The sequence below is a fragment of the Tachysurus vachellii genome, chromosome 18 (genome assembly GCF_030014155.1).
Source record: "Tachysurus vachellii isolate PV-2020 chromosome 18, HZAU_Pvac_v1, whole genome shotgun sequence".
NCBI lineage: Eukaryota > Metazoa > Chordata > Actinopteri > Siluriformes > Bagridae > Tachysurus > Tachysurus vachellii.
The window spans coordinates 10,394,473-10,408,835 of NC_083477.1; the positions used below are offsets into that span (position 1 = coordinate 10,394,473).

Here is a 14,363-nt window from a genome sequence, read left to right on the forward strand (position 1 = left end):
GTTTGTGCTTTGAATGTGATGGTTAAAGTTAACAGTAAATTTAGGAATATGATTTTATGATGCAATAACCAAGCCATTGTTTAAAATAGAAAAAAAATATATTTTAATATATTAAAACAAAGGGTTAATACGAGCCATCCTAATTTAACAGACTTGCTCCTTGTAAACTCCTGTTAAATGTTAAACAGTGATGCATCCTTGCCTAACTTCTTAAGCAAGTGCTCCATCTGATGGCATAAAAAGACAATCAATTGTTCCCTCAATACAGTTTAAGATTTAGGAATGCATCATTCTTTCCCTTTGTTTTTCAGCTTTTCCTTCTTTTCTTTCTGTTCTCGCTCTTTTGTTTTCTGCCTGTAGAATTCCCTGAAATGCAGCCTCTTTGGATTCAGGCCATAGGCTCTCAGTCTCTGTCTGCTGAACTCCCAGCCACCCATTTTCACCTTCAAAGCCCCGGAAAGCACTCGTCCGCCTGGACGGCGATTATTCTTCTTTGGCCATTTAGGCTTTTCAGTCCTCTGGGCTTCTCTGATCTTTTCAACTTTCCTCTTTTTCTTAGGCACCAGGAACTCTGCGTCGTCCTCTTCCTCCACAGCCGTGTCTCTGAGAGCTTGAGATGCTAGATTATCTGATGAGCTGGAAGCTGATGCTTTCTGATCACTCTCTACTTCCTGTTCCTCCTGCTTCTCAGATTTCTTTTCTCTCTCCAGCTCTGTCTTCTTTATGCGATCCCTCCTCTTTTTACCCACTTTCACCGTAGCGTTTGACTCTCCAAGTTGTTCATCATTCCTGCATTGCACCAGACAGAATAAAGCATGATCATTCAAATAATAAAAGGTAGTTTTAACAGCTTTCAGATACTTTATAGTATCCATTATTATACCACCATTTGCCTTTTTCTTGGCCTGCATTTATAGATTAAGTGTTTTTTTATTCAGCATAAAAATATTCAGATATTCACAATATTCTTTAGTTGCTCCCTTTGAAAGGAAACAGGGGATTTTGCTATGAAAGTCTCAGCATGCACCTGTCAATCAAGCAGTTTTCACTAGTAACAACCACGGTGAGCAGCAATGCATCTCAGCATGCAGAAAACCGTCATATAAATCCTCATCAGTTTGAATACTCACTCAGAATACAGAGAAATCAACACTCGTTTCTTCTTCTGGATGTTTTTAGCTTTGATTTGATAATTCTTCACATCACAGAGCTCTTGCCTCTCAGACCTGCGACGGAAGAAACGTTTAATAATGTGGTCCTTGCTTTCAAAGCATTTCCTCCACTCTCTTACTGTGCAGTGCTGTGAAACCTTTACCTGTACATGCAGGTTTTCTTCAGTGAGCACCAGTGATTCAATTCTTTTTCATCTGCTCCCAGGATCTACAAAATAGGTAAACAATTACTAAAATCTCAATGAGATCAGCTGCAACTGAATTTCTATTACACAGACATGTGCTCAGAGAGAAGATTAAGTCCTCAGGCCCTGGTCAGAGTTATTCCCGGAGGAACAGCAATACCAGGTCAGAACACAATCACAGCTCATCAGTGCAATGGGCTTTGTCTGTTCAAGCCTGTAGATGAATGTTTGTGTACTGTACAGATCTAGTTTAGAAAGGTTTCGTCACCTCGTCAGTCGTCAGGCCGAAATCGTTAGCGACGACCTGTCGGTAACGGAATCTGCAGGGCAGGTCATCTATGATGTCCTCGTAGTCTAATTTGTAGTATTCGTTGAGGTACTGTTCAAATGTTTTCTCCTCTGGAATACAAGCATAAAAAATGTGTTCAGAGTTATACTACAGCCTCAATTCTCCAAAATATATCATCTCTTTTCTATAGCTACAATGCTGAAATGTCGAATTTATTTACTGAAAACCTATAACAAGCTGCAGGGTTTATATCAGAGACACAGAGAGACACAGACAGCAAGGGAAAGACATTTTAAAGTCTGCTATAACGTGAGTGATGACAGAAATTTCTGTAAAATTTCTATTACCAATGAAATTGAAAAATCTACAAAGTAGAATATGAACATAAATGAAAAGCATGTAAACATGAGCACGAGTGAATGAAGATCTTTTATAAGGGTCCGTTAAAATGCTGGCAGGATTGAGGTGAGAAAAGTAAGTGTTAGTTAGAACAGAAACATACAAAATCTACATGTTTTTCATGCATAACCTAGAAGGCACAAGAGGGGGAAATTCAGATTTTTTTTGTATTTTATGTGAACACAATCAGTGACAAACAAATCTTACGTGGATCAAACACTGGTTTGTTTTGCGTGATGATTTCAGCAAAGTGAGACTTCTTTCTCTTTTTGCCCATAAGTGGGAGATCATCTCCAGTCTTTTTCTTCTTCAACTCCTTCTGTTTCTTTTTTTTCTTCTTAGACACAGCCTGCTGACTGGGGTCATAATCTGCATCCATCTGTCACAGCAAGAGATATGAATTTTTATCTCGGATAAAAACAATTACAAGTTAGTAACTACACAGAATAACAGAGTAGTGTTCTTACAATGAAGTCAGGATCTTCACAGTTAGGTGCATAGCTCTCCTGTTCACCTTCATACTCCTCCTCCTCCTGCTCCTCATCCTCTTCATAGCCTTCCTCTTCTTCACCTGTCCACGTGTCCCAATTCCAATGTCCTGAGGGGGGGGGGGGGGGGGGGGGGGTTTAACACACGGAAACAAGGCATCTACCTAGAAAAAGTCATTTAGTGACAAAAACTTACCTTCCACCTCATCATCATCCTCAAACTGAGGTTTCTCCTCATCATTGTCTGCATAGTATTCATCACCAAAAAATTTCTATAAGAGTAAGAAGAAAAAAATTTTTTTTCTTAAAATAAGGCTATTATTCCTGTAGTATGCTAATTAAGGATTGAGTTTCAAAGGATTTTCAATTCAAGATTTAACACTGGACATTTTCACAAAGCAGCTTTACAGGAATATATAAACGATACATTTTACATTGAAGTATTATTTCTAATAATATGATGCTCAGATATTGTTTTTATTTTCCAGGTGTGAACATCCTGTTGGTGGCTTTTATTATGATTAAGTTAGTTTTAAGTTTAAGTGACTGATTAAGATTAAAGTGAAATTTGCACTTGGTAGATAAATGCATTTAAAATTCAGTCTCTCTCTCTACCACCAATACGGATTAACGTTTTCAGTGAGAAAACTCTGCACAATAGCTTCAGCAGATTTCCTGCCCAATCAAATGCTCTCTAGAAACTGAGATCCTCCACTAAACATTATAAAAGCACAGAAACCACAACAGCAGGAATGTGTCTGCTCAAACGTGTGCACTTTATACTGTTTTCCAACTGCAAATTGGTTGAAAAAAAGAATTGACTTGAATTCATTCACTTTGGGAAAAAAAATTGAAGGAGATGAAGAAAAAACATTTGACGTGTTCAGTGAGCTCAACGTATCATTATTGCTTTGGTTTGCGTCCATTATACTGTCAAGTACAGCTCAGAACAGGCTGTGAGGTCAGATAAACTATATTTCATATTGAAAAAAAATGGGGAGCTGTGTCTTGATATGTCCTAACTTCCTGTTTCAATGAACATTACCTCAACACATCGAATAACAGAAACTTAAAGGAAGAATAAATTCTTTTCATTTACATTTTTTGACATTACACCAGATAATAAAATTGTCAATGTCTTTATTAACTAAAAGAAAATGTAAATAAATTGGGAGAAAACCCAGGATAAAGCTTCTACTGGTGATGAATGAAATAAAATAATCAGTTAGCGGATTAGATCACTAACTTATGCTAACTCCTCTCTGGTTCAGATTAGTGTTTGGCTTTTATGAATTTAAGAAGATTTTTTTTTTCCCGACAGATTTTTCAGTTCCTTTGAGCTTTCAATACAAACCTGAACTGGGAATGGAAAAAAAATGTAATCAAATAAAGTAAAATACAATAACTTGTACCATGACATGCCATAACCCATCTCACCTGCATGAGCTGATCATGGTGCTGAGGGTCGAAGTCACCTTCCAAGTCCACCTCGCTGAAGGCCAGCTGCTTGTTTCCCGTCAGTTCCTGCAATTTCTTCAGCTTGTCCATGATCTCGGATCGCTTCAGATTCTTCAGCTCCTTTAGTTGCTGCTGCTTCTGTTCTTTCTCCTACTCAATCCAACAAACAGGTCAAACAGTGAGACAAAAAGCAAACAATAATCTTTAAGGATTTTTACAATTTACAATTCAGAAAATATTTAATTTCTTTGATACAAAAGGTTTATGAGGTCATTCAGCCAGTCTTACATGAAGAGTGTGAATTTCAGACTTACTTTTTTCTTTCTTTCCTTCACCTCCTCCCTCTTTTTCTTTCTCCTGTCATCTTTGCTTCGGACAGAGGTGGCAATATTGCGGGGGTAAGTCTTCACCTGTATATCAAACACCATAAGTGAAACATGAACACATCTTAAATGAATAGATATAAGAATTACTGAGCATTATTTGCGTACGGCAATGCCAAATTTCTTGTTTTTTTTGTATTTCAAAAATGTGTTTGGTAAAAACTAGCAAATACTTGATATTTGACGAACTATAAAGAGATAAAACCTACTTGATGAGCTCCGGGTTCCTCAAAGCGGAAATTGTAGTGCCTCTCAAAGTCCTCTTGCTTCTGCAGGAACGATTCTCCTTCCTCCTCAGAGTCTTCTACATCTTCCTGCATGAGCTCATTGTAGGTAGGAATTCTGATCACACACACACACAATCACACACACCAATAAACATTCAATGCCAAGAGAAGTCAGATCAACAGGCCTCATTTATCAAGCTGTATACAAATCGGTTTATTCATAATTCAGGCTGTTTTATTGCTAAATTTAAAAAAAATAATAATAAAAAAATAAAATAATGTAATGCATAATAAATACATTTCCTTCCTCTCTGTTTTGTTCTATTTTCTTCAGCTCTCTGTTTGGTTTTCCTTTTTATGGAGTTTTGTGGGAGTTACTACATGCAGAGTACTTTCTTGTAACTGGCATTTACCAGCACACACAAACGCATGCATGCGCATGCACAAAGTACAAAGAGAATCTACTTTTATAAATCAGGTAGGAATTTTTCATTTTGTGTAGCCTACAAAAACATTTACACAGCTTGCTCAATAAATCTCAAAAATTGCTCAATAAAGCCCATTGTAAAAGACTTGTCTCTACCATTTCTTAATAATATCATCATCAGTCTTATCTTGGACGCATAATTAAAACCAGACATTCTAAATTTTATTCTAAAATCAGAATTTAAAACAGGAAATCTCAAAAGTCTCACCTTTCCTCCTCATCTTCCTCTTGGTATCCTTTGTTAAGGATGTAGTCTCGCAGAAAAGTCTCCTTTTCATCCAGCTGTGGGTCATTCCAGTAATCTCTCAGATATTTCTGCAAGAATGTGGTCAGAATTTATATCATAGTTAATTCACTTATTAGGAACTTCTGCACATTCACACAGTTATCTAATCAGCCATCAATCACATCCCATCAAACATCAGAATGAAGAAGCATTGTGATCTCTGTGACTTTGATAGTGGCATGGTTGGTTGTGCCAGATGGGCTGGTTTGAGTGTTTCACAATCTCTTGGGATTTTCACACACACACACACACACACACACACAACTGGAGTTTAGAGTTTCTAGAACTGTACAAAAAAAAAATATATTGAGTGAGTGACAGTTCTGTGGGTGAAAAATGCTCGGTTCATGAGAGCGCTTACATTTGGCAAACACCCTTATCCCGAGTGACTTACGTTTTTATTTCAATTTTTAAACAACTGAGCAATTAAAAGATTAAGGGCCTTGCTCAAGGGCCCTGGAGTGGCAGCTTGGTGGACGTAGGATTCAAACTCACAACCTTCCAATTGGTGATCCAACACCTTAATCTCTATGGGTACCACTTCCCCAGAGATTGATAGAGATAGCCTAGTGATCAGAGAAAAATGGCCAGATTGGTTCAAGCTACCAGGAAGCATACAGTTACTCATATAATAAAAAGCATTTCAACATGCGTAAAACAATAAACCTTGAAGTGTATGAGCTACAGCAGCAGACACCATTAAGTTCTACACCTAAGACTTAAGAACAAGAATCTGAGACTATCAAGGGCACAGACTCACTCAACTGGATAGTTGAAGATTAGAGAAACAAATAAATAAATATCACCTCCTTCCAATCTCTGTCCAGTGAGTCTGAGGCACTGCTAGCCTCAGATTTACCATTTAGACTGGTCACAATCAGATCAGTCCTGCAGTTTATTTACCATATCCTGGACCTCATCCTTTCCCTCCAGCTCTGCCTGTCCCTTCAGCCAGTCCACATAGTCTGCCTCCTCTTTGTCCTGGAACAAGGAGAAAAAATAAACTTATTTTAAATAAACAAAACAGAGGTCCATGGATGAGCTCATACATCATAGTATAAAGGTGGTTGTAGCTGAGCTACCTTCTCTTCTTGTGTTTTGTTCCTGCGTGTCAGCAGCCCTTCATCATCACTGGTCTCGTCACAGCTGTCCTGAACAAACTGCCGAAAGCTAAAAGCAGAGCAACAACAGGTATAAGTTATAACAAACAGCCTATGCCTAATAAGTAATTAATACACAAACAGCACAGACTCATGTTCCTACCTTTCTTTCAGCTCCTTCTGCTCCTGGATGTAGCTGGGAGATACAGCTCTCTGTGTGAGAGGAAAACTTTCATGTTAGTGGGAATAATTAACAGCAGCAGAATCAGAACATACCAGTTTTCTGATATTGTCCTGTACCTCCTGCATGTTCCTGGCAGCCTCTTCTTCAGCGCTATCATCATCATCGTCATATTTTCTGTAAGAATCAAAAGTGGATAAATGGAATAGCAAGCAAGCAACAACCAGTTTGTAATCAAATCTACATCGATTTAATAAAAATCAATCCATCTGGGAGGGTGGAGCGATCACATGCTTTATATGACGAATGAATCCAGCCAAATGCATCTTTTGGGGCGAATAACACACCTGGAATAAAGTATGATCATTTCCCAATATGTGTGACACCTATGATTGGCTAGTGTCACTGAGTGATAGAGGAGAGAAGCTGTCTTACAAGTAACACTCAAACTCAAGGGAATAACTTACCCTCCTCTCTCTAAGATGACTTTGCGCTCGTAGTCCTTTATGAACATTGGCTTTACTGCCTTTTTAGAACTGGAGGGTTTCTCATTGCCGCCTGCTGTTAGTAAAGACCAAGATGACAGTCACTGAAAATCACAATAATAATGATTTACATTGCATTAGTTATAGATCTGCTACTTTGCTTACCCTCCTCTGTGTAGAACTGTGCATCCGACTGATAAATCTTTGGGTCTTTCTTCTTCAAAAGAGACAGAGTCCTGTAAAAATCTCTCTCAAGTGTGGGATCAAACTCCTGAAAAGAAATATACAAACGATTCAGCATGGATTTCAAGTAGATTTCAAGCATGGATGTCATCGTGCAATTCTACCAACAGATAGATGATAAAGGCAGCTCTGTTTGTGTGCTATTAGATCTTCTTACCACTTCACTCTCATCCGATTCAGAATCTGAGGATGAAGAGGAACCTTCATCATCCTGATCTCCATAGCGGTCTTTTACTGCAATGACAAAAAAAAAAAACATGATAAAAACCAACAAGAAAATAAACACCGATTACAAACATCATGTGAGAGATGTCCTCAGCACAATTCCAGGTTAAATGACCGACTTCTAAATAAAACAATCCGGCTAACGCCACTTTATGCTAACTTAAACGTGTAAAAGCACCTGGTTAGCAACGAGCTAGCTCTTAGCAAAGTTAGCCCCAAAAGGAACACTTACATTTCTGCAGCTCTTCCTTTTGTCTATATTTGTCGTATCTATCAGCGAATTTTTTATTAATCTTTAGTTCCGACATGATCACTTGTTGTAAATGTTCTACCGGTAGATTTTACACTACTAACATGATCAAATTGTACTGCTTAGTAGAAGCATGGTCAGACTGGGCTAAAGAACAACCACGTGACCTCTGCGTCACACTCACACACACACACACACACACACACACACACTCACTCACACTCACACACACACACACACACACACATCAGCGAATGGATGTGTTGGGCTGTAAGCGCACGTGGGCTGGTCAAGATATTATTATTATTATTATTAACAATAAACACAATACAAACAATAGTACATCAGAGCACACAAACATGATCACAAAATACAAAATTAAAACAAATTCTGAAAAAAATAAAACAAATACATTATAGATGAAACCCACACAGCTTTCTAGAGATTATATTTAAACTGAGGATTATAAATATAAACGTGAAAGCTGTGTGGGTTTCATCTTTTTTCATTTGTGCATGACCTGGGCTAATGGGACCAGTATTTCACTACACATGATCAAATATAGAATTCCCTGACATGTTAAATTTTGTCTGTATAATAATCCAGGCATCTGATGCACCGCTTGACACACAGGACCTCGGGCTACAAAGTAAGAGACACCAGGAATGGGTTGCAAACTAATGCGAGACATATAAACTTAGAGGTAATATTAATCAAGACATATACACTTAGAGGTGCCAATATTAATCAAGACTTATACACTTAGAGGTACCAATATTAATCAAGACATGTACACTTAGGCCACGTTCACACTGCAGGTAAAAGTGGCCCAAATCCGATTTTTTTGGGGTCAAGTGACCAGGTCAGACTTCTTCAGGAGTAGTGTGAACACTCCAATCTGGCCCAGATCTGATTTGAAAAAATCACTTCCATATGTGGTCCTGAATCAGACCCAAATCTGATCTTTTCCAATGTGAGCGCAGTGTGAACAGCCAAGGCGGATTTGATGCGACTTTTACGTCAATCTACATCGACATTCGTCACAATTATGCGCCGGCGAAACCTTTTTTTTTTTTTGCGCCGGCGAAAACGTGACACAAACGTGACTGGTAACGTGTGTGTTACGAATGTTATATAAAGTGGTTACGTGAACCAGCTCATAATGTTTGCGTTGAATACATCACATTATAGCATTACATGATATGTTTGCTTGCACCAGATGATACAATACTTCCTCCATAACCTCGCCAACTTTTTAGCGCAACGGCGTGCTGCGTGTGACGTCATTGTTATTGTTCGTTTGCGCATGCGGGTCAGTTCGAAACAGCAAACAGTTCACACTGGTATCTGATATAGGCCACATTTTAAAAGGTAATGTGAACAGACAAACAAAAAAATCAGATCTGAGCAAAATATCCGAATTGAGCATTAAGACTTGCAGTGTGAACGTGGCCATAGTGATTCCAACTTTGGGGCAACAATTTAATGAAAACCAACGTATAGATGCCATGGTTTAAAGTTTCAACAAACATCTGGCATGTGATCATGTGTTTTGACAACTTTTTTCCCCCTTGGATCTGATTAGACAGCTGATTTATTTCTTTTTATTAGTTCATGAACAACAAAATCCATACAGCTTCATATTACAGGACAAATGGCTCATCACAGAAATCTTATCTGTTCAAATTTCTGACCCACAGTGTCATTAACTGGGATGGTAAATTAGCCAGAGGATTTGGAAATATTTTCATTGCCTGGGACTAACATGACAAACACCAATCTACCTCCAAATTAAAGATCCTGTTGCTATACTGCTTCACATTCTTCCTGAGCTCATATGCCTTATAGGTGACAGACATTAAACCCCACAAGGTGGCGATGCAGCACAGCATTACATACATCTGTGTCACTTTTCTTTTGCTTCATCTTGATTCCATCCTTTCATACCGAATCAAGCTACCACTTTTTATATCTGAAATAAAGTTTAGTTTGACTTTATGCATTATGATCTAAATGATCATTTACTCTCAATCTATTTTTCCAATTTTTTGTGTTCAGACTACTTATTACTCCTTCATGCATAATTAGGCCGAGCACTATTGTACATCATACACATATCTCTATATACATCAGCCATCATAAAATACAAAAAGCACACAATTTCAGGTCAAAGGTTAATGTTCGCATCAATCATTAGAACAAAGGGAAATGTGATCTTAGTGATTTCACACAAAAAATCCAGTGAGCTGTGAGAGAGAAAATTAGAGAGAGAATTAGAGAGAATGACCAGTCTGAGCTGACAGGAAGATGACAGGAAGAATAGAGTAACTGAATAAAGCACTTATTACAACCATTGTGATCAGAAAAGCAGCACAGAACACATCAAATCTTAAAGCAAAGCTCTGAGTTGTTGATTGGAGGATCAGGGTTCGAGCCCCAGCATTGCCACTGTTGGGCCCTTGAGCAAGGCCCTTAAAACTCTCTGCTCCAGGGGCGCTGTATCATGGGTAACCCTGTGCACTGACCCCAACCTCCAAAATTAAGATATGCAAAGAAAGTATCACTGTGCTGTAATATTTAAGTGACAAAATATAGGCTTCATCTTCTCTTCTTACAAGAGTATAAGACCACATCAGCTTCCATTCCTGTCAACCAGGATCTGTTGCCTGTTTCTACTTGTTTAAACCAGTATAGCCAGTCTCACCAGCAAGGCGTTTGCAACCAAAGAATTACAGCTCATCTGGCACCAATAGCCTGCTATGATCAGATATCTGCCCTCATTCCGATGTTTGATGTGAACATTACCTGATTTCACCTGGATTTTGCTTGTCTTTTTATTAATTGCTTTTTACTATTTCTATTTGCCTCTAAATGGATCTTTAGTGTCTATGATTTATTTGAAAGTCAGAATCTGTGCTGTCATATCTGACTGTGATAAGATACACATAAAAACAAAGAAATCCTTGAAAAACTCTTATCTGTTTTTTATAACCCATTTTATAACCTATCAATATTGCTGAGAGATTTGAGAAAAATCAGATATAATCATTATTTACATGTTAATGGCTGGATGTCAGTTTTTTCACAGACAGTTTTTTGTCTGTCTTCTTTGTTGTGAATCATTGCCAATCAAAGCAATGATATTTTATCTCTTTCTTTCTCTGCTCCCCTGTTTCTTTCCCATGGGAAGGAGAAAGGACTTCAAAGAGCTTAATCTATTTCCCCGCATCCTCTTTCTTTATTCTAAGAAGAATTGTCCCATTTTGATTATAGACAGGTGAAGGAGAAGTCAGGGGCTCTGCTACAGGGACTTGCACATTATTTGAGATTGAGTGTGAAACTGCTCATGAAAACATTTTTAAACTTACAGCACATACTGTACACCTTTGACCTTAACTTATAGACCTTTAACTCTAGTTAGCTAGGAAGGAATATAGATGCATGTGTATAAGATACTAGTTAGACTATTGTTGGGATGAATAGATGAATGTGCACACAGCCATAATTTATTATTATTATTTATTTATATAAAATTTTAATATACTCTATAAATTGTACAAAGAATGTTGACCTAGAGATCATTAACAAGGTGAACAGAGAAGTATTAAACCTTGACTTCACAAACATCTGGAGAAGTTTTCCTATCTCTGGATTCCCTTTACTCTGAACCGATTCTCGACTCTTGGAAATGCAAATGTTTCCATTCTTGATTTAAAAGCCTGGCATTGAGCCAATGTACATATAAAACATAAGGATCTGTTCAGAGTGCAAAGTCCTGCTCATGGTTTACCAACAACATTTGGAGCTGATATGGCTCTGCAGTTTTTCTTTGTTTGTAAGAGAAGTGACTTACAAACAAAGACGAGGACTGGGAACGTGGGAGCATGTATCCTGCTTTACATATGTTTCAAAGGCTGTAACTAGTTTAGTAGCACAGACGTGTCATTGTACAGTACGTCTGCTTTGTGGAAATCTTTTATCCGTTGGCCAGTAGGCTAAGAATCTTGGATCAGTGTGTTATATCAGTTGGATTTGTCACAGATTTAGTTTCGTCTCAATACACGTTTAGTAATGTAAAAAAAAAAAATGTCAATGATCCAAAGTATATAAAGGCCTTTTTTTTCTATTTTCCTATTTTTTTTTCAACAGCTGTTCTTTTTTATTCCCAGAAACAGCTGGGATTCACTACTTTGATAGATCAGTAGTTTAAAAAAAAATCAAAGAACTCAAAGTTACCATGTTTGCATTTGAAAGTACAAATTTGGGCTTTGAAAGACGTCAGCTCACACCATTGTCCACAGACATCTCATCATTTATCAGAACTGTTGCCTAATGCTTGATTTTGGCCCAGTTTAAAGGCATGTCACAGAATAACGAATGAACACAAAGTACTGTTCAAAATGATCAAATGTTCTAAAGCTATCATTTTGTTGACTATTGAAAATTTAGTGATATAAGTGACACACTGATTTGGCCAAAATCTCTTTTGAGGGGGAATAATGTATTTTTCAAGTTTTAGTTGTAGTTACTTATTAACACTGAATTTCTGGAAACAGAGCCTCTCTTTAAACCTAGGAATAACAAAGTGCACTAGCACAATGATCACATCAATCAAATATTTTTGCAAATAGTATGCATACACAACTTACTTAAACTACAGAGGACACTAAGTATCTTCTGAAGAGAATGATCCATGAGAAACAAATAGAACAAAATAAATAACCATTTGATTTCAATATATTTCTATGTAGAGGTTGTAGACTACAGTAAATGTGTCTTTTTACTGTCTCTGATATTTCTCACTGCTTGTCATAAGCAGAAAGAGTAAACTCTCATGACGCTCCCATTAACTCTTCCTGTGAAGGAGATTTTTTTAAATGAATTTCCTGGAGCTGCCTGAAACATGAGCCACAGATATATGACCCAAAGGAGGCAGAGCTGCCTGTCCAATCAGACTGGAGAAAAACACTACTGGACTTGTATGTCAGTGTAAGGATATGCACAGAGACAATAAATAGCATAAAATTGTAGTGCAGGAATAAATTGAGGCCAATATAAGTTCATTCATGGCTTGCTGGTTTGCTTTGTCCACATATTTGTCTGATATGAAATGATGTCATACAAATTCTTTGTAAGCTCTAGTTTTAAACATTACAGCTGATAGGGGCGTAGCAAATGTTCAGTCCAGCAACTGCTCAAGAGGAATTTCTGTGTTAAAAATCCATATACTGTAGACTGTAGTGCATTAATACCGGATAGTAAACTTGAAAATATAATGCCAGGTCTGTGTGACAAAACTGGCCAGTTAAAACTGTGTATTTACTACACACTGATAAAACTAGACTAATTAAGCCTTGTATTTTTAACTTTAAAATCAAGACCAAATCATAGCCAAATATATTGTAATATTAATCTACATTAATTATAAGGGCATACATTTTATTGACTTAATATTAAACCTAGATCAAACCTAAAACTGGTAATTAATAAATAAAGAACGCACATGAGAATTATTTGACTAATTTATGGAACACAAGCACATTAATACTGTAAATACTTGTCTAAGATGCCATGTTATAATTATTTTTACAATAATAAAAGCAAAATGTGCAAAAAGTCAAACTCTGGCAACAAAAGCAGCCAAATATGCAGCCTTTACAACCCTACAAATGAGTCCTGTGATATTTATTTAATGATTTCTTCACGAGTTTTAACAAAAGATTTAGTGTTGTAGATTGTTATAATCATATCTTAAAGTTGTAAATGTCACTCTGCTATATAAAAATGCTCAAGGTATTTGAGGGTCAGTTCAGGTAAATGAGTGAAAACAACTGCTCTTCAGACTGTTCATTGACCTTTCATGTTTTCTTTTTCTACTGTTAGTTTTTTCTGATTGCTGAATCACTTTGGATAATATACACGGTCCACTTACTCAAAACTATATATATTACTAAATCCAAACGTATAATGTATCCCAGGTGACTAAAAGGGATAACAGCAACCTTCTAAAGTTTTAAGTCCCAATGAATTATTATCCATTATCTAAACAGACAACAATGCAAATGAAGGTAAGCATGTAAATTGAAAGATTTGTTGAACTCAGGGATTGCTAGTACAAATTGCGTAGAAGGGATAAACCCGACTGTCTTTAAAAGATTAAAAAAGACAATAATATGATAATTATGTGCTGTTAAAATGTCTTAAGACTGATTATTATTATTATTATTATTATTATTATTATTATTATTATTATTATTATTATTATTATGTAGAACCAAGCACAACAGCGCCCCTACTGGTCTTAATATAATTACACAGACTGTAATGAAGAAGTAAAGCTGGGGCTGATTTCTTTTTAGTCCCTACTGTAGATTCATGCATTTTATCGGTGACAGTTATGTGCATTGCTGAAACATCAAGGTCACAGCTTTACTGTTTACTATATATGGTATTTTCTGACATTGGTAGTATTACATTACAAGCTGTTTTCTGCATATAGGTTTGT

General features: G+C 36.9%; 1 protein-coding gene and 1 non-coding gene across 3 annotated transcripts; both read right to left on the reverse strand.

Annotated features, from left to right (window-relative positions):
* Positions 1 to 76: 76 nt before the first annotated feature.
* Positions 77 to 8,036, reverse strand: kri1 (KRI1 homolog). Of its 2 annotated transcripts, none has more exons than XM_060893090.1 (19): positions 7,841 to 8,036; positions 7,541 to 7,617; positions 7,306 to 7,411; positions 7,123 to 7,213; positions 6,775 to 6,832; positions 6,638 to 6,687; positions 6,457 to 6,544; positions 6,278 to 6,355; positions 5,297 to 5,403; positions 4,584 to 4,716; positions 4,306 to 4,401; positions 3,971 to 4,141; positions 2,730 to 2,805; positions 2,513 to 2,643; positions 2,253 to 2,424; positions 1,626 to 1,756; positions 1,316 to 1,380; positions 1,131 to 1,226; positions 77 to 789 (listed from the first exon to the last, which is right to left on the reverse strand). In XM_060893090.1, exons 1-19 carry the CDS (start codon positions 7,914 to 7,916, stop codon positions 288 to 290), a joined length of 2,304 nt encoding a protein of 767 aa, XP_060749073.1. In that variant the 5' UTR covers positions 7,917 to 8,036; the 3' UTR covers positions 77 to 287. The 2 variants fall into 2 exon arrangements, with proteins under 2 accessions (XP_060749073.1, XP_060749072.1); XM_060893089.1 differs by having other exon boundaries at positions 7,123 to 7,216.
* On the reverse strand, positions 1,453 to 1,551 carry LOC132861752 (Z30 small nucleolar RNA). The gene has a single exon (XR_009649960.1). It is a non-coding gene; the product is annotated as a Z30 small nucleolar RNA (small nucleolar RNA).
* Positions 8,037 to 14,363: the final 6,327 nt, after the last annotated feature.

Bases quoted from the DNA above. Each gene is read 5' to 3' on its own strand.
- kri1 (XM_060893089.1), bottom strand. From the start codon at position 7,916: ATGTCGGAACTAAAGATTAATAAAAAATTCGCTGATAGATACGACAAA. The intron at 7,412-7,540 runs GTAAGAAGATCT...ATTTCTTTTCAG, and splicing joins AATCGGATGAGAGTGAAGTG to GAGTTTGATCCCACACTTGA. The intron at 5,404-6,277 runs GTAAATAAACTG...ACATTCTTGCAG, and splicing joins AGGATGAGGTCCAGGATATG to AAATATCTGAGAGATTACTG.